Source organism: Xiphophorus hellerii, chromosome 3 (genome assembly GCF_003331165.1).
Source record: "Xiphophorus hellerii strain 12219 chromosome 3, Xiphophorus_hellerii-4.1, whole genome shotgun sequence".
Classification (NCBI taxonomy): domain Eukaryota; kingdom Metazoa; phylum Chordata; class Actinopteri; order Cyprinodontiformes; family Poeciliidae; genus Xiphophorus; species Xiphophorus hellerii.
In genome coordinates this window covers 33926752-33947599 of record NC_045674.1, presented here as the reverse complement: position 1 = coordinate 33947599, position 20848 = coordinate 33926752, and the positions used below count along the sequence as shown (strand labels likewise).

General features: G+C 39.2%; 1 protein-coding gene across 6 annotated transcripts in view; it reads right to left on the bottom strand.

The window, feature by feature from the left end:
- adcy3a (adenylate cyclase 3a) overlaps positions 1-20179 on the bottom strand; it is a 49744-nt gene extending 29565 nt beyond the window's left edge. For 2 of the 6 annotated variants that reach the window (XM_032558188.1, XM_032558192.1), the window contains exons 1-7: positions 19861-20179; positions 18251-19352; positions 15726-15875; positions 12174-12304; positions 7836-7947; positions 3630-3757; positions 1497-1655 (exon numbers count right to left, since the gene is read on the bottom strand). In XM_032558188.1, coding sequence (XP_032414079.1) covers positions 1497-1655; positions 3630-3757; positions 7836-7947; positions 12174-12304; positions 15726-15875; positions 18251-18925 — 1355 coding nt within the window. In that variant the 5' untranslated portion in view covers positions 18926-19352; positions 19861-20179. The remainder of the gene's footprint in view (positions 1-1496; positions 1656-3629; positions 3758-7835; positions 7948-12173; positions 12305-15725; positions 15876-18250; positions 19353-19860) is intronic. The other 4 variants (XM_032558193.1, XM_032558191.1, XM_032558189.1 and 1 more) reach the window with 4 other exon arrangements.
- Between the last annotated feature and the right edge of the window lie 669 nt (positions 20180-20848).

Sequence of the window (20848 nt, the reverse complement as noted above, 5' to 3'; positions counted from 1 at the left end):
TCAAAATAAAAGATGCGGAAGTAGTTCATTATTTCTTGCGCGGACCGGTACCGGTCCGCGGCCCGGTGGTTGGGGACCACTGTTTTAGTACACCTTTATCAAATTGAAGGACTTATACAAACCAAATATGTTTTCTGTTGTCTTATTTTCTCAGAAAGCCATCCGACCTGGCTTTCTGTTAAGCTGTGACACAATGAGGATGGTGTCACAGCTAGTGTGTCCTTCTACAGATGACATATTTGCCCCTGTCTAGTGCTGTCTCCATTGGCTGAGCTTTTCCTGTATGTGTTGTCTTTAAACCGTCTCAGAGCTCGTCTGTTAAGATGTGTTTCTCTCACAGAGGAGACATCACTCCTAAAGGTGACACCACTAAAGGAGTTCCTACTAATGATACATTCTGACTTCTCTATAACATAGAAAGGATTCCAGGATCAGTGCTTCTGCTTTTTTGTGCATCTGCTCTGTCTTTTCCAATCCCCATTCGGTAGCTCATACTGAGTCAGGTTCTGGTTCTACTGGTGGTTTCTTCTCTGGAAAGTCAACAACACATTGCACAGGACTGTCCACAGTATTGTTGAAGCATTCACTTCAAGAGGAGTGAATGCTTCAAGTCAATGACTTGATGCTCTGCTGGGTTTCCTAAAGTAGGATTTTCCTCTAAGCTAATTTGAATAATAAACTAAGCTTAATACCCTTTCCTTCCCCCTTTCCTGTCAACCTACTTTCATACAAGGGACACAAAAGACCCCCTGGAGGGGAGACAAAAAAAAAGAATGAACATTTGTGTTCATTCTTGTCGATCAAGTTCTGCTCGACATCCCTGCAGTCAGAATGCCAATCGCATGCTCCCTCAAAACTTGTGGCATTCAGCTCTGTGAAAAAACAACATATTTCAGAGTGATCTTTTATTGTGGCCAGCCTAAGGGACACCTGTGCAATAATCATGCTGTCTACTCAGCATCTTGAGCTGGGATGGATTATCTATGCAAAGGAGAATTCGCTATCACAAATTTGGACAGATTTGTGAACAACATAGAAAATGTATCAAAAATGTTTTAGATCTTTGAGTTCATCAAACGAAAATTGGGAACAAAAACAAAACTGTTGTGTTTATTTTTTCTTGACTGTAGATGGATTTGTTTGTGATATTTGTGCCATTCACTACAAAATGCTGTCTCAGTGTAATGCTCAGGAGAAAATGTCAGACAGCAGGGAAGTGGGAAGTTGCCCTGTCAGATCGTCAAGTTCCAAAACCACACACACACAAACAAAAACCTCACAGAAGCACACACGGGGTCAGTGCGACCCCAGCACAGAGTAAAAAACTTGTGGGGTCTCAATTAGCGGGTCAGTTAAGAGCACAAGAGGATTAATGGTTAGTTTTATCGATATATTCTGTCACAACCAGCCCTTTGTGAACATTAATGCTCTTGATATGACCTGAAATGAAAATAAGTTTGACACCCTCAGGTTATGTGAACAGAACTTGCTCTTACCCTGGAATGCCTCCTGCTTCCATTTTGTTGGCTACTGTGACATCCGTAGACCAAACATCATACTGCCAGCGTTTCTGTCCCAGCACTCCTCCAAGTACTGTTCCACTGTGCACTCCAACCCTCATATCAACATTGGTTTGGGTTTTTTCACGGACATACCTAGGGTAGTTTCACAAAAAGTATGCTAAACAGAAGGTCACCTTAAAAGAGAAAGTTCCTGAGCAAAAGCTTCTTTTCTTATATCCAAAAACTGAAAACAGCTAGAATACATTTTGAACCAACAATGGATGAAAGGTGATTATTTCTCAAACACAGAGAGGACAATACACATTAGAGAATATGCAAGAATTAGCCATGAAGGCTAGTTTTCGTCTGCAATCCTTCATTGTAAAAATGATAAATATAAAAGCAGTGTACACAAGTTAACAAGAATTTTAAACAAAAATTAGCCAAATAACATATCATGTAACAAACGTACAAACTAATGAACTAATTGGAGTACTAGTGAAGAGTTCATAATCGAGGACTTTATACAGATGCACAACAGCCAGCAGGTGTGGCAAGGGGTCCAGCACTTCACCAACTTCAGATCAAACAACACCACCAAAATCTCTGGGGATACTTCACTGGCAGAGGAGCTCTTTCATTTCTTTGCCCATTTTGAGGCCAAATTACTGTAGCTGTCAATTTCTCCACAGCCCAACCATCAGTGAACAGGAGGCATGGAGAACCCTGAGGGCAGTGAGCCCTCAGAAAGCTGATGGACCTGATGGTACTATTAGAGGAAAATCTGTTCTCTGGTGGTTTTTGATATGTTTTCGGTTTCTAACACCTCTTATCAGTTAACAAAAATGATTCATACTATCTAACATCTGTTAGGGATCTATATTAAAAATATTAGGGTATATTAGAGATGCCATCCTGTGTCACTGAATACATGTTAGCCTGACCAAAGTGTTGCATCCTAATCAATTTCTTCAATGATCTCTTTAAGCTTGGAAAGAGTCAATAACTTTCCATCAGAGTGATCAATATAACACTGAGGGCAAAGTCACCAACAAAGTCCATTATAGATGGACAGATGACTGACATGAAACAGCACCAGGTCATCATTCCTGTACAGCATTTGGCATCATTGTGAACCACCCTAATGTGGAAATATAGATATTGTCATGAGCTGTGGGGTGTGGTGGTGAGGCAGACGCCGTAGATCCAGGTTGAAGTAGATGAAATGAAGATTTAATGAAGAATATCCAGAATAAACACAGTCCAATGCAATCCAGAATGCCGGGCAGCACGGCCGAGCAGACACCAGGTCTCAACGCCAGTAGCAGCCGGTTAAACGAAGGAAGAGACGGACTGGGCACACAGACGACAGCGACAAGACCCCAACTGAGACAAGGACACAGGTGACATTAAATACACAAGAGGTAATCAGGGAACGAGACACACCTGGGAACAATCAAAGGGAAGACAGGACAGCACAGCTACTCAGAGGACACAGAAAACTCAAAATAAACACACAGAGAACTCAAAAACACAGAGAAAAACCCAAATCCTTACAGATATGGAAATATATATATATATACAGTATATACAGTATATGTGAATGGATGGATGGATATATGTTTATATGGATATATATATAATATTCAGTAAGCTTCATTTTAAAAGACCACACCAATCCCAACAAGCCTGGTCACTATGCAGCCACAGAAAGCTCAGCAGGAAGACAAACCAGAATCACCTGATCTGAAGCCCAGAGGCATTATAGAATTATACTGACCAGAAATCAACCATCTCCGATGTTTAAATTAGAATCAATTCATTCGCTCCCAATCTAAGGATTTCCTAATTTTGCTCACCAATAAGTTTGGTATAATGTGAAAATGACTTTTGCTATTATTACATAATGAGATAATTTTACGTATAAAGGAATTATTATTCTGTGTCATGTGACTAGCTATCAATGCTAGAGATCAACATCTTGACAACAAAACAATAAACAAGAAGTGTAAGAGACAAATCAAAACATTTAAATTAATGAAATTTAAAAAAAATGTTGTGTTGTAGAATAAGCCAGAAAACTATTCCAATAGATGGAAATTAGAATCAATAATTTTTTGCACTTACGAAATAGCATCCACCATAGCCAGGCCCATCCTGATGGAACAGGCGGCATGGTCTCCCCGGTATTCTGGAAGTCCACAGATGCAGTAATAACAGTCTCCCAAGATCTTGATCCTCAATTGATGATATTTCTGACAGAAATGTACATTGATCTTAATTAAACAGAGAAAGAGAATACGTATACACACACCTCTATCTGTCTGTCTGTCTGTCTAAGTGTTTGGAGATAGAACCAGATTAAAACATACACAGGCTTTTCAACATCTTTGGGGATTTTTCTCTACCTTCTCTATTGCTATAGATGATGTGATGTAAAAGTCTCCTTGTTTTTTGTAAAGGAAATGTTTTCTCTATTTTGTTTGAAAAATGAAGTGAAAGTCTTTTTATTTTCCCCAAGATTTAAAATGTCTGCTGATCTGTTTTGGACATGTCTTTTCTTCTGTAAAATGAAAGAGTCTTTTAGTTGTTCTATTAGCTTGAGTTACAGTTAAGCCCAAAACATTAACATACCTGGCTGGTTTAGAGTTAAAGCAGTCTTTTAATTATAATATTTGTTTCGACAAATTTGAGAACATCCACCATACAGTCTGGACTGGAATGAGACAGATAATCTGTGGAAAGGACTACAGATTAAGGTGATGGTGAGGAGGCCCCTGCCTTTCCAGCGGAGGCATTCAGAGGTGTCTTTGCTGGTTCCAACGCCTGCATGAACTTTGTGTTCCCACAGGACGACCTCTGACTGGTCTGCCCAAAATGTGTCTCAATGAGACAACTCCTATAAACTCTTTGTGGAATCCTCCAACCACACAGCCATCGTCCATAGACTCTTAATTGGATCCTCTGGTCATCCATCTGAACTCCATTGACTTCACCCTCCTGAACTCTGCTTATGTTTTTTTGTTTCTCGCGCTCCTTCTGCGGCTGCCCACATGTTTGTTGCCTCATTTTCTTTGTTGTTTCTGATGAATCCATTAATCTTTTCATACTGCCCTGTGCAGTACTGAAAGATGGCTAGTGCCCTTCCCCAGTAACCATTACCCTAAGGTACACTAACACTAACCAGGGACATACATAGACTTTACATGGACTCATTGTGCCCACTGCTGAAAAGGTAATCAGCTGCACCCTCTGACCTTTAGAGGACCTGCACACCTCCATGTGGTGCAGGTCAGACTGCAGCTGACCATTCTCACCCTGGACAAAAAACCTGTTTAAGCTCCTATTCTCAGGTCCAGCTGGACCAGAACTTCCCACCACAATAACAGTCTCTTTCCCTCAGGCATTAGACTGATGAACAACAGTTAATGACTCTGGCATAACACAGCCCCTTTATCCACCTGCTACCCTGCATGTTTTTTGACTAAATGTAAAGGTAGAAGTTATTTTATTTATATAGAACATTTTCAGCAACAAGGCAATACAAAGTGCTTTACAGGATTTATGTTTTAATTGTTGGTTCTATGTAGCATGGCTGTGTTTTTATTATGTAATATAATAACCAAACAATTCTAACACACGAGTGGAGGGGTCTGGTCCGATCCTTCTTACATTAGGAGAAAACACAATCAAGTTTTCTCCTAAAAGTTTGCCAGAAGTCAGAACCAGCGTACATTATACAGCACAACAGTATTTTCATATGACAGACATATGTAGTTCAAAGGGATTATTGGTTTTACATACTTTGTCCATTTAGACCAGATCCTGAAAAATAATTCCCTTCGACCTTGAACAGAGATCAATAACTTTCTGCAGAATGTAAATGTCCTGTACAATTTTGAACCAGTCCTCAACTTTAGGTGCTTCAGGTTTTAATAATTTTCTAGTGATTGTCTTTTTGCTCGCTGCCAGAAGCATTAACAGCAGTTTTTTTTTATCTTTCAGAGTCCAGTTATCAAATTGAATGTTTCCTAAGTACAGGGCTTCACATTTTCAGGGATTCTCTCAGTAAAGACGTTATTTAGGTAAACACATACAGTATCTGCTCCCAGAATACTAATCACTGGACAACCCCAGAAGATATGATGATGATTTGCCCCATTTGATCCACAGAGTTTCCAACATGTGTCTCCGCTGCCCCGATGCTTTTTCTGAACTGGAGTTACAAAATATCAAACCGTGATTTTCCAACAGAATTCTCTCCATGTGTTGGAGCTCGAGGTCATCCAGTGTAATTTGTTGATCTGTTCCCAGCCTTCAGATGATATACATACATTTCCTTCTTTTAGTCACTTGTTTCTTGTGTAGTTTGTGTCACCTTGTTTAGAAGACAGAATACCATCATATAGTATGGAAACACGTTTCTGACTTCAACAAAGACAAAAACACATTAAAAAGTCCTGGTTTGGCTGTTTCCCAATTGTCACGTATATTTTCATTGAAATAGGCCCTAACTTACAGATATCTGAAGTAGTCATCCTGTTCCAAGCCATTAGATTTCTGAAGTTCCTCAAAACTCTGAAACACCCCTTTCTGGGTAAACGTATAGTAAGTGGTTAATCCTTTTTGGATCCATCCTCTAAATCTCCCATCAATCTGGTTTAGTTTAAAAGCTTAATCAAAGGCACACCATATGAGTATTTTTATCTGAATGTCTCATTTACAAAGTTAAGCTACCTTTCTCCAAGAATCTAGCATTGTTTGTAGCATTACTCAGCCCCTCTTGTAAATCCTTTAGTACCTGATATTAAAGGTATTCCTTCCACTGTTGTGCCTTGTATATCTTTCCATCTTGCATCATAAGATGGAGAGCATAGACTGGTCTTAACTGAGCTGCCAGGTAACAGACATGTAGATTGGGAAGACCCAGTCCACCTTTCTCTTTCTTTCTCTTAACTGCAGGGTTCTGTACCTCACTCTAGCCTTGTTTCCCTGCCAAATATACTGCGATATTAATCTGTCCCACTCTATGAATCACCTTTTCAGCCCCCTCTGGGACACCATAGATCCTGACATTCTCTCTCCTAGATTGGCTCTCCAGGTCCACCAGCTTATCCTGGTGCTATAAAGAGCTGCTAGCAGAACTTTAGCAGCTCTGCTATCACTTCCTCCATGTTTTGGGTTCTCTCCTCCATCTTCTCCTCTACTTCACTAATCCTTGTGTTCGTTTTTCGTAAATAAATAAATGCATAAATAAATCTACATTGATTGATACCATGCCACCCTATTGACATTTTAGACTGACTGTAAAGATGACTTTTGTGTGGAATGATTGGTTATGCCAAAACAAAATTTTTCAAAAGCTACAAAAAGTGATTGTTTGCTTACTGAACTCAAAGATTTGTATGTGTCCTGAAAATTGCTTACATAATTTGAGTTCAAGTAATGTTATTAAGCACTTCACATGAAATTACTTAGGAGAGTATATTTATTGGTCCTGTATTTCTGTTAGTTGTTTTTTTTTTTTTTTAATTCTGCTTGTATAATAAGAACAGTTATTTCTTTGAGTGCCTGTCTGTGTTTTAATAATGTATTTAATTTCCTCCATTTTGGAAAAAAAATGTCTCTGCACCTTGTAACAAAGTGTGAACACCATGTTACCTACACACCTACATCACTTTTGGCTATTAACCCAGATGATAATTTCATTAAATTTGGATTATTTCCTCATTTTCATTTTGTGCATTTTTATATAAACTTTCTCTTCAATTTCATTGTTTTTTTTAAAATTCACTTTTATATTCTGCAATTAGATCAGAGCATGCTATATATAATGTGCTTTGATAAAAAGTTGCCTTGTTACTATGATGAAGACTGAATATGGATGAATTAAGGCAAATTAATATAAACAATATTGCATAGTGACATTCATTTTGGTAATAAAACTGTTAAAGCAATGTGCATTACAACATGGATTAGTCTGGCTGAAATTTTGGTTAGATAGACTTTCTGCAATTATTGGGAGTTACATTAAAAAATAATCTAATGTTCAACTCTTATGCTTCCTCTGCCCCTGTAATTAGAAGTTTTGCAAACCAGCCAAAGAGGAGCATGACATATTTGATTAATCTGTGATATTTAATCTGTAAGCAGAAACATAGTATGTGAAAAATGCACAGAAAATAAAAAAAATCAGGCTGTTTTTATTTTTGAGGTGCACAAAAGTGTAGTACTTTATTTCAATGTAAAAAAAAAATTTTGGTCTTAACTTAAACCGTTTTCATAAATTAAACAAAATAAATCTCCAAGCTAATATGAAAGCAGGAAACTCACAGCAGCCAGCTTGTCAAAGCGAGCAAAAAGCTCATTGAGCAGCTTCACCAGCTCCTGGGCACTGCAAGATGACGACAGCTGGGTGAAACCCACAATGTCTGCAAACAGAATACTACATGACAACAAGACACACAAGACAGCATGTTACTACAACATGCTGCTCCAGAGCACAAATCTCTGAGTATTTTTGCACTTTTTTAGAATTAAAAACATTTATGGCATGATAATACAATATTTAATACCAATTTATGGGATTACTTGTTAAATGAAATAATGTTTATAAGTAATCCATATTCTTTCTATGTTCTTCATTATCACAGATGTAAACAGTAAAAAAAAAAACATAATCCATTTCATAAGCCACTGGAGTGACGCATTATAATTATTTTTTTTTTCTTTCTCTCCTCCAGGGGGTGTTTAGTGGGCTCTAGTGTCCCTTATATGAAAGTAGGCTGACAGGAAAGGGAGAAGAACAGGAGGGAAGACATGCCGCAAATATCGTCGGGTCCGGGAATTGAACGCGCGACGGCCGCGTCGAGGACTCAAGGCCTCCAAACATGGGTCACGCTATCCCCTACGCCACCACAGCATGCCCCGTGACGCATTATTGAAACTAAAAAGTACTACGACATATGGAGCTAAAACAGTCTCAATATTCACAAATGCACAATGCATTTTTTCCACACATGCACAGAATCAGATTTATGAATGAACAAAACAACTCAAATGCACAGAATGATTCATATGTGCACAAACAATATTTACAAATGAACAGAAGGATTCACACTTAAATTTTTGATGCAAACATAAATACATCTTGATTTACACACTAATTCTGGCCTGTGGGCTTCGCTACATTTGTGTGTGAATTGTGAGATTCTTCTAAGTGGCTCAATCCACAAATGTCTTTTTTTTAACAGGGAATCTTCAGCAACCAGTCAGAGACAGAGCTTTTGGAATGGGTTAATGTGATTGGCTTATACAAAAGTTACCCAAAACAGGAAAAAAAAAGTGCATGAATCATCCTGTGCATGTGTGGATACTGAGACTGTTTTAGCTCCATATTATGGTGAAATGCACAACATTTATAGGCAATATCTCTCAAAAGAAGAATGTTTCATGCCTCTAAATAATTTACTCATGAAATAGCAACTGAAACTAATTACTACTCTAGGTTTGTTGCATGAATGTGGAAATAATAGCAACGTTTAGTAAGAAATTGCATTTTGTATACTGTCGAGGAAAATTATTGATTTTGGTGCTTAATGCAGTTAATTTTACGCATGTGTAAAAGGGTAGGTTTGATACTCTTGTTTTGAACCGGACAGACAGGGGTTAGAATGCAGATCACTAAATGGGGCCGCTTGCAGCCCGGCCAGAACACAGAAACATAAATTAACATTCTTGCAGGCAGTTGGGGAGAACTGCTGGAGGCCAGCATCTGCGATGGTGTAAAACTAATGCAAAATAGAAGATTGAAACCCCGTAACATTTAATTTCTAAGTATTAATACCATGTTTACTGAAGATTGTATTATCTCATTTAAAAACTATTAAAGGATGAATGTATTTGAAAACTGTATTATCTGTGACGATATTAGAAGCAAATGGAAATTGTTTGAATGAAAATGTTTTCTTTACTATTAGAAAATGGCTCAGGAATTATACTTTATTTTGTCCTGTGGATTTTATGTATTATTTTGGCAGAACTTAATCTTTTGGGGGGCTGAATGTGCAAAAGCAAAACTGGGGTTTGCAAAGATAACATTTTTTGAAAATTACCAGATGCAAGTCTCTTCGAGAACGTTAGGAGAGATAATGGAAGAGACGTCAGATTTATGGGTGTCTGCGAAATCTTATCTTAAGACTCTCGGCGCCGGGGACATTCGTACCTGGTATCGTCCAAGATTAACTGGTCCGCCTTTGTCTCTCGATAGAAACCAGACGCCTTTGGAACTTCGTTGTAAATTGGGAGACTTCTCAAGTTTCCTGTAGTCCCTACGGGAGTTTCTAATTGGTTAAAGAGCGGAACGCCTTAGTTGAATATATTAAATTGAAGAAACGCCCACTCAGTATAAAACTTCATGTAAACGTTAAAAATTCAGAATGCTACCACTGTTTTGCTTTTTGGCATAAAAAGCTTTCTCCAAAGACGCGTCTTTGCCCCCCTTGTTTCTTTGTGTTTCTTTTTCTATTTCTCCTGTTACAGGTAATGAATATATCTCTGTATCTCTGCAGCTTTGTTGTCGATTGCTTTGTTATGAATTAAACTCCGTGATCTGTGACGTCAACGCGCAGTGTCGTGGTTTCACTTCCTCCAGCCGCAGCCCGCCTGCCAGAGATTCCGGGACTCTAAGGAAGAAGAGGCTAAACTTTTGTCCAAAATTAATGTTAAATTATTCTTCCTTAATAATACCTAAGTTAAAAGTTGAATCATTGAACTGACACAAGTCAGTACAGTAGGTCTATTCCATCAAGAGAACTACAGTAGTTGTTAAAAATATTAACATAATAGCTATATATTAGATATTCTGTATTGCAGGACACATGGTTGGTACTGAATACATGCTGAGAGAGGTTGACAAAATGTAGACTTTTCATTACTTTATCAGCTGGCCTTGGTTTTATCAATAGTAAACCCTAATAGCATCTAGCAAGACACTGGAAGTACTGCCAGTCAGAAGAACGTGATTAGCAGATTCCATTTATTGTTATCACTACTGCAAATAGCTTTTTACCAATTGAGGGTTTTTCCCCCATTTTCTCTAGGAAAAAAATTAATGCTTGATTTTTTAAAAATAAACAGAATATATTATGTGCAAACAAGGGCTTCAACTTTACCATTTCACTTCCCCAAAATACTATGAGTTTCACATTGTACTCTATAAAGCAAGTGAGACAGAAGAGTCTCCCCCTGGCTGGCAGGATGTACCACAGTGTTACAGGCATTCATGATGTCAAGCTGCCATGGCTACATGAGAAAAACAGTAAAGAAGAGGGGCAAGACCACATCTGTGATTAAATAAGCATTCATAAAATAATTGATGAGAAAAAATATAGCCACCTCTTTTCTTTGGGCTTCAATTTATAGATATTGAGTAACTGAATTTGATTAATTTATCTGTATTTACTGGCTCCCCCATTCTATGACCAGAGTATCAAAACAGCTAAAATGAGAAGTAGTAGCTCATTTTATTGTTTTAAGTTTCCAAACAATTTCCAAGTTCAGTTTATTAACTAAATCAGTAACATTTAATCAAGACTGCTCAATCTGTGAGATTCTCAACAGAAAAAAGTGCAAATGATTCCCTGAGACGTACATTTTTAGTCTAAGAGAAAAACTTTGTAAAAAAATAATTTTCAACTTCTTCAGCTTGTTTTTCAAAAAGTATATGGTTTTTAAAACATTTTTTGTGCAAAATTTGCAACTATATTACTTATATTCCAGTTTGTCAGAGGAGATGAAACATGCAGACCATTTTACATTCACAGTAAATAGGCTTCATTTTTCTGAGCGCTACAGTTACTTGCTTACGAAGATGTAGCCAGACTAAGAGATTTTTTTGCTTGTTTGTTTGAAATATGACACTAAAGTTGTAATAATACAATATAGTTGTAATTTCATGAGAATTCTACACCACATTTGTGATAAAATGAGGAATATTGAGGGTCTTGTGAAGTTACAGTTGGTATTGGTTTTTCAAATAAGTATATACTTAATCTTTTAACACATCAGAATAAAATCATCAGCCACAGGACTTTGAAACGATTATATAAACAACTTTTTATTTCAAAGAACCAGACTTGCTGAGCTGGTCACATCAAATCTTCATAACTATCAAAGCTTTTTTCTTATTAAAATTAATTTTTTTCTCTCCTTTGTAGTATATCTATTCTCGTAATATGACTTTGTTCTCGTAATATTATGACTTTATTCTTGTAGTTAAAAAAAATTATTAGTCTGGCCCTTAAACTCCATCATGCTTGCTTTACTAACCCTCTGCCATGGTTTTCTTTTCACTGTCACAAACTTCTCCATCTCTTCTCTATGGCGGTGGATGGGTTTCAAACATCCGCGCTTCTATCCTCAGCTCTGCACCAGTAGACTACCTCTTCTACTGGCTTGAACAGGCAGCCTGTTGATTGATTTGAACACTGCTGCCACCTAGTGACTGGAGGCTTATTTATCAGACAAGCGTGAGAAAAGAGGATAACTATAAAGTCCTTCTTCTGACGCCCATAGATGCTCACCCCCCCAGCCCGCTGCCCTAGGGGGCGCACCCCACTATTTGAGAAGTACTGCTTTAGACAGACTTACCGCAACATACAGCCAAGTTACCTGACATTTTCATGCCTGTACATGTACATGGTGTTGAACTGTTGCATCTCTTTTTGACTGGGCTCCTTCTTCATATCCTGAAGCATCTCATCAGCTATATGCTTGGGAAGAATGGAGAGCAGGAGACGTTCCTAGAAAGGTTAAATACACAGAGCACATGACAATAAATCACAGACATGGACCATACTTGTGACTGAACACATACTTTGATTTACTTTGACTTTCCATGCTTTCTCTTTGACCTCTACAGGACCCTGTAGAGGTGTAACCTTCTATAAAGTATTTATAATGTGTAAAAAGCACAATAAACTTGAAAACAACTACGTTCCAGGATCTAGGGTTGAATCGATTTTCAGGTTTCTTTAATATTTGCTTTTTACATCACTGTTTATTTTTGTCCTCAGCCTTAGTTTCTGCCTTTAGATTATCTTTACACATAGGTTTAGTTCTGTGTGTGTAGTTTCATCTTTGTATTTAGTTTATATTTTTACTACAGTTAGATTTATGTTTTGCCTGTTTCCTGGTTAATATATTCTCCCCCTGTGTCAGTACCCCCCCCCCTCCCTCACTCTACCTGTCTGGTCTCCACCCTCAGCTGCAGCCTGTTCCCAGTCAGCCACCAGTATTCAGTCCAGTAATCATGCTCCCAGTTTATAAGCTCTTCACTTTCTGACAGTCCACTTCTGAAGAAATGTCTTCTTCTGGACCTGAGTTTGTCAAATTCATGGATAGAATGAATCAACAAGTTATCAAAGCTACTTCTGTTCTTAGTGCTCACAAAGCAGAGTTTACTTCATCAAAACCACCTGGTTCTGATTACCCAGAGCATCCACCGCTCTGTGCATCAGAGGTCTGAGATTTCAGACAGTAGCTTTACACCTGTCTTCCTCCAGAATAGGCCATTTTAACTCTTTTGAGTATCTGAGAATTGAGGTAAAAACCCATGCACAAACTCTGATGCTAACTTTGTGCAAAGGCTCAACATGAGTGAAAAATTTCTTCATTGACTTTAATCTTATATATACACTGCTCAAAAAAATAAAGGGAACACTCAAATAACACGTCCTAGATCTGAATGAAAGAAATATTCTCATTGAATACTTTGTTCTGTACAAAGTTGAATGTGCTGACAACAAAATCACACAAAAATCATCAATGGAAATCAAATTTATTAACCAATGGAGGCCTGGATTTGGAGCCACACACAAAATTAAAGTGAAATAACACTACACGCTGATCCAACTTTAATGTAATGTCCTTAAAACAAGTCAAAATGAGGCTCAGTATTGTGTGTGGCCTCCACGTGCCTGTATGACCTCCCTACAACGCCTGGGCATGCTCCTGATGAGGTGGCGGATGGTCTCCTGAGGGATCTCCTCCCAGACCTGGACTAAAGCATCCGCCAACTCCTGGACAGTCTGTGGTGCAACGTGACGTTGGTGGATGGAGCGAGACATGATGTCCCAGATGTGCTCAATCGGATTCAGGTCTGGGGAACGGGCTGGCCAGTCCATAGCTTCAATGCCTTCATCTTGCAGGAACTGCTGACACACTCCAGCCACATGAGGTCTAGCATTGTCCTGCATTAGGAGGAACCCAGGGCCAACCGCACCAGCATATGGTCTCACAAGGGGTCTGAGGATCTCATCTCGGTACCTAATGGCAGTCAGGCTACCTCTGGTGAGCACATGGAGGGCTGTGCGGCCCTCCAAAGAAATGCCACCCCACACCATTACTGACCCACTGCCAAACCGGTCATGCTGAAGGATGTTGCAGGCAGCAGACCGCTCTCCACGGCGTCTCCAGACTCTGTCACGTCTGTCACATGTGCTCAGTGTGAACCTGCTTTCATCTGTGAAGAGCACAAGGCGCCAGTGGCGAATTTGCCAATCCTGGTGGCATTTGCCAAGCGTCCTGCACGGTGTTGGGCTGTGAGCACAACCCCCATCTGTGGACGTCGGGCCCTCATACCATCCTCGTGGAGTCGGTTTCTAACCGTTTGTGCAGACATATGCACATTTGTGGCCTGCTGGAGGTCATTTTGCAGGGCTCTGGCAGTGCTCCTCCTGTTCCTTCTTGCACGAAGGCGGAGGTAGCGGTCCTGCTGCTGGGTTGTTGCCCTCCTACGGCCTCCTCCACGTCTCCTGGTGTACTGGCCTGTCTCCTGGTAGCGCCTCCAGCCTCTGGACACTACGCTGACAGACACAGCAAACCTTCTTGCCACAGCTCGCATTGATGTGCCATCCTGGATGAGCTGCACTACCTGAGCCACTTGTGTGGGTTGTGGAGTCCGTCTCATGCTACCACGAGTGTGAAAGCACCACCAACATTCAAAACTGACCAAAACATCAGCCAGACAGCATAGGTACTGAGAAGTGGTCTGTGGTCCCAACTGCAGAACCACTCCTTTATTGAGTGTGTCTTGCTAATTGCCAATAATTTCCACCTGTTGTCTATTCCATCTGCACAACAGCAGGTGAAATTGATTGTCAATCAGTGTTGCTTCCTAAGTGGACAGTTTGATTTCACAGAAGTTTGATTTACTTGGAGTTATATTGTGTTGTTTAAGTGTTCCCTTTATTTTTTTGAGCAGTGTACATTGATAGTGACTGTTTAACAATTGTGGGAGAGTTCAACATCCATGTTGACAAGCCCGAAGAAAAAGAAGCCCTAACCCTAACCCTAGCCCTAGCAACAAAGCTGCGTGATATACTTGAAAACTTGGTCTAATTCAGCTTGTTAAATAAACACACAATTGAGGTCACACACTGGACCTGGATATCAGTAAGGATGTGAATATTTCCAATATCTGTAACTGATTGTCGCCCTGTCTGACAAAGATGACACCGTTATCTTTGTCAGTGCAATCTCCGCTCACTCTCTTAGCCAATCAGCTACTATCACAAAACACTCTTTCACAGACAACACAGCAGAAACATTTAATCAAATCCACTCTTCCTCCTCGCCTTTAAGCTGTAACCACATAGGTGAGTTGGTAGATAATTTACATTCTAAAATTTCAGGTACCATTGATTTCATTGCTCCCACTGAAATGAAGGTCATGTCTGGTAGGAAGAAATCTCCATGGAGAAATGCACAAACAATTAGATCTGCAAGACAACTCTGCCATAGGACCGAACGAAAATGGTGTAAAACTCAACTTCATGTTTATTATGAAATCTATAAAGAAAGACTGCATAACTATCACTCAACACTAAAACATGCAAGGGAAATGTTCTTTGCTGAAATCATAAACAAAAACCTTAATGATGGTTGAGCTTTATTTGCAGCACTTGACAGGCTCATAAGAGTTGCGTAGGAGTCTCTGGTCCAGTATGCAACTGCTTCCAAAAGTTTTCTGAGTTAATTTTTCCATTGCCGTGGCGCTGCACTAATACCTACATCTTAATTAATAATGCCTACATCTTCAGTTTCGTTTTGCACCGCAGCAGCATGGCTATGGTTGGCATGAAAAGCAACAGTCTTTTTTCCCTCCAGCATTGTGCCCATATGCAAAATTTCCAGATGTAAAGGGTCTATAGGTCTTCTGACCTGTTGCTGGCTTTGCTCTTCTAGGTTAAGTTTAACCTCCAGTGACTGTCTTGCTTCCAGAAAAGCCTTTCGATGCTTCCGGTCAGCCATGTAGTACGATGTGACACCCACGGTGATGGCACAAATATAGATCACAATGTTGGCCAGTAGCTTGAAAACAAACATGAAGAGACATTTGAAATTAGAACTCAGGATGAGATGAATATACATGTATTTATGAACTATTTGACTACAAGAAGCCCTATACATAGTTCCCACAAGTCTGAACAGAAGTGATCCACACTGTCTTAGTATACTAAGACCGTTTGTTTGCGCAATGCATAGCAGACCCATGGCCTCGAGAGCAACAAAAAAGAAAATATCTGGACACTCAACCAATGTGCATAAATAAAATTATTGCAGTCAGGATGGACCCATATGAGATAGAGAAGGAAAGTATGTCAGACAATGTGGCGAAGCTCCCTCTGATCTCATGATACGATATAGTTAACTACCTAGTGAACAGGCTGCTTTTGCTATTAACGCTATAATCTGTGTTAAATCTGTTTATAACATTTTCAATCCTGGGCAGATTACAAAAAATAAATAAATACATTTTCAAAAATTGATAGGGACAAACAGCAGAGATGTACATGCAATCACTGTGACCAAGAATATCATTGTTATCTGCTTTCAAGGATTTTATTTATTCTTAAATTTCCATAGTGGAGTATTTAAAAATAAAAAAAACAAGAATTGGGTGCTTATTTTGGGGATTTTTGTTTTCTAATTAATTGGACATAGTTGGACATAAATAAGGAAACATTATGCCCACATTTTTGAAGCCATCAGGAAGTTTTTGCCAAAGATTTCTTGCCACAGTTGACCAGAGCTCACCAGAGCTGACCGGGAGCGACGGCAACAACAATTGTGACTCCTGAAGCAGCTGCAAAAACTCTGAAGTTCAGCAGTTCATAGACTAGAAGTAGCCAGGACAAGTGTTGTTTCTTCTTTAAACAGTGTTTAATGGCAATACTTTCAATGGTTAAACTGTAATGGTATAAAGTTTATAAGTAAGTTTAATATTTAGCTATGTTTAATTAAGATGTGAACAGCTGAGTGGAAAATTCACAATCACATTTTACTCTTGAAAATGTCTAAATGAAATGTTGTTAGAAAACAAATACTGTTTCTCTAATCTTAGTGACCAAATGGTGATTCAAATTAAAACAAGTCATTTGAGATCTAAAAAATACCTCGGGCTGCCTCTGAATCAATTCCCAACTTTACCAACTTGTTTCCAGATTTTCTACCTGACTTTTCCCATTCCTAGACCACACATTTATAATTTTTTGTTCCAGTTTATTTCAAATTATTAATTAGTCTATTATACAATCACATTTCCAGCAAGAAGATGAATATATGTGGGTTTGTGCTTGTTAACCAAGTTTTGTTTGTCTCCAAAACCACCTCAGCCATCTGGCCCCGTTTCAGAAAGCGGGGTAAGAGCCAACGCAGAGTAAGTTCAAGGGTAGGGATGTACATACACTGGGTTTTCAGTTTCAGAAAACCAGGTGGATCCAGTTACTACTGCAACTTACACTGTGAACCAAGACAGAGTGTTGGTTCGCTCCTCACCTCTGTGTATGACTAATTGGTTTCTTGATCACTCCTTTACAAAAAACACAGACATAAAATAAAGCGTACCACAGCTCTGGGAACTCCACTGAGTTAGAGTTGAATAGCTCTGGCCCCCAAGAAGCTGTGGCAAGCGTTCATTATTTTTATTTCTGAAAGATGACAACCCTACGCACTTATTTTCCACTATTACTCTCATCATGTGTACCTGTGTCTGATTACTGCCTGCTGTCTCTCTCCCATGTCTCCACCTAAATATGCTCCTTCCAGCCAGACATTTTCTGTTAGACTGTATAATGCCTGAGAGCCTGTCTAGGGTTTCTTCTTGCCTTGCCTTGACCTATTGTTTATGACCGTGGCCCGTTTCTGACCTCAACTAAGGACTATGTCTTGAATACTTCTGCCACTTTTGAATCTGGTAACTCCAACTGGACAGAGCTTCTGGAGATAGGCACCAGCATCCCCACAACCCTGCATGGAAAAGCTGGTGTAGGCCATGTTTGTCTGTCACAAAAACCCATATAACTAAATCTAATCATCACAAATTATAAGCTCCACATTTTAAGTACAACATTAAACTCAGTCACTCACAGAAATTACAGAAGAACACTGTAATTATTTCTGCACAAAAGTTCATACCTGTCTATCACTGAAGAACATTTATTAACCCATGTTAGTTTACAATAGCATTTCTCAATCCCCGTCCTCAGGGACAACTGCCTTGCATATTTTAGGTGTTTCCTCTGCATGCAATCAAGTGCATGCAGAGGAGGTCATGCAATCATTTGAGTCAATTGTTCTGCAACAGAGACACATCTAAAACAATTACACAAGAACATAAGAGCCACAATTGAGAAACACTAGTGTGAGACAATCTCACTGACCCGTCTTCCCCCCTCAAGTATTACCTGTCTGGCGAGCGCTGAGCCCTGGATGTTCTCCTGCTGCTGCTGAGCAATGGTGACTCCAAGAACCAGGGTGTGAACCCCACAGGATACAGTAGTGATGAGCACAATGGGTGTTAGTCTCAAAGGCAGAGTAAGGAAAAAAGAAAAGCTGAAGAAGGCCTGCCAACCCACTGTGTCACTAGCCTGGTGGAAACGAGCATAGTTTAGACCCAAGTGGCAAAATATCTGTAATGCGATAAGGACCCAGAGGGAATAGGGCACAAAACGCCTTGAGATCCGGTCTGGTAACAACCCAAAGCGGCACAGCAGGTAGAGAAGAATATCTCCTGCCAATCCCACAGTTGCCACAGAAACGGATGCAAGTTTTTCAGAGGTATAAACCACTGCACACATGATGAGGATGTAACTATCAAAAAGAGCAGCAAACACAACCAGCACCAAAAGTGTTTCATGTCTCTGCCTTCTGAAGTAGGTCTGGTAGAGATTCTCCAACGACTCTGGTGCAAATGTCAGGCGCATAAACCGTGGCAGGCAAAGGCAGGATCCAGAATTTCGAACTGTAACCTCGTGTGTTCGTCCAACAGCCTGCCCCGGATCAGAGGGCAATGTCACAGAGCAGTCTGCCGAATACTCCACAGAGTACTCTGGTTCAGAAAAAGCTTGATTGCGAGGCATGGTGAAAACTCTGAGCCAAAATTTTCAGTCTTTTTTAATCAAAGAATATAAGGCATGTTGTCCTGCAGCAGTGGATTAATATAAAAATAATGTTCAAATGTATCGCTTCTCTCTTTGTAGAGTAATCTTGATTCTTCTCAGAACACACAATCGAGTGTTCTCACAATTTACAACAGCACTGGAGAGATGTACTCTTGCATCACAGCACTGGTGTCCTCTTAGTCCAATGCAGTCAATCAATGTTCCGTCACCAGCACAGGGTAGTTCTATCGTTTATCAGAAAGATGAATCAATACTGATTAGATGCTTCAAAGTTCATCAACATAAGTGACTTTATGCTATATCCCATATTTGTCTATTTTTGAAGAATTTGTTTCTCCATCATTTCTCTGAATTGAATAGTGTTTCCTTCTTCATCTTTCCATGCCTGAATACAGACAGACAGAAAGTTTAGAAAATACGTATTTATACCCATCCAACAATAGCTGTAGCATAGATAATGTCTATAGATAGGTAGACAGACAGACAGACAGACAGATAGAATAAAGTATCTCTCTTGCAATAATTTTGTATACATAGACAACATGTGGATGTTGGCCTGCATAGCAACATGTTTGCTCCCTCACACAGGTTTGTTGTGGAAGCACGTCTAAAATCTAACATCCTATTCTTGCATACCTACAGCCTATACATTACTTTACTTTTTTCACTACTTATCGACAGGCAACCCCATCTTCGGTTGCAACAGCCTCTCAATTAAAACATGTACATATTTCACACACTCCTCTGACTAGGATTTCTCCTTCATCCCCTTATTCTCCAATCTCTATTGCATGTTTCCATTAACCGACAATGCAGGACACATTTCATTTCTATAAGCTGTTCTGCATATTTGGGAAATTATGTACATCATATGTCCTCCTACTTCCACTTACCTTCAGTAACGCCAGATCACGTCTCATTGTTTGTGCTAAATATAATTACCATTAGAATAACGAGGCTTCTCGCAGTCCTCTTGAAATGCTGCAGTTTACAATAACACAGCCATACGGAGGGAATATTTTTCATCAAAATAAATAACTCAGTGAGAGAAAATACACGTAAAAGAGAGAGTCACCCTGACTTAGCACCGCATCTGTGTTCTCAGCAGAAAACGGAAAAGCAGAAGCTTTCAAAGATGTTCACGGTGATGTCGCCTTGACTACTGCTGTTGATACGAACGATGCGGCAATACCATCGCCATCTTGGTACGGGTTAGAGGGCTCCTCCCTCTAACATGACGTTCTAGTCTCTCGGAAATGTAAATTCAAACACTCATATTCAATACATTTAAATATGTTCTGATGAGGCTCATTTGTCAGATTAAAAATGCTTTAAGTCCATGAGTGAAAAATAATCAAAAGGAATAAAGTCGTTAAAAGGTCAGTCTATAGGTAATTAATAATGTGATTGACTTAGTGAATTAATTTACTGAACGAACGTTTTAAATTCTAAATTACTAAATGCATCGCTATATATGCATCCATATTCAATCAACTTATCTTACTGACAAATTTATTCATGTCAGTCATTAGATTCACTACATATATTCATTACAGACACAGTGATGATGTCAAGCCTTTATTTCTGATAATAAGGATTATTTTCTACATACACTTTTCTGCTAAAGATGTGACATTTAAAATTACATTACACCAAAACAATAAACTTCTGCACTATGGTGCATCAGAAAAGTATTCACAGCACATCACTTTTTTCACATCTGGCCATGTTACAGTTATTAATTTCAAACTGTAATAAATGCCTCTATTTATTACCATATCTAAATCATATCTTCTAAGCATAGGAGACTCTTTGGTACCCGAGCCTTGACATCTTTCATCTTGACAACTAGTTCCAGCTGCTCATCACTTAGATGTAGTT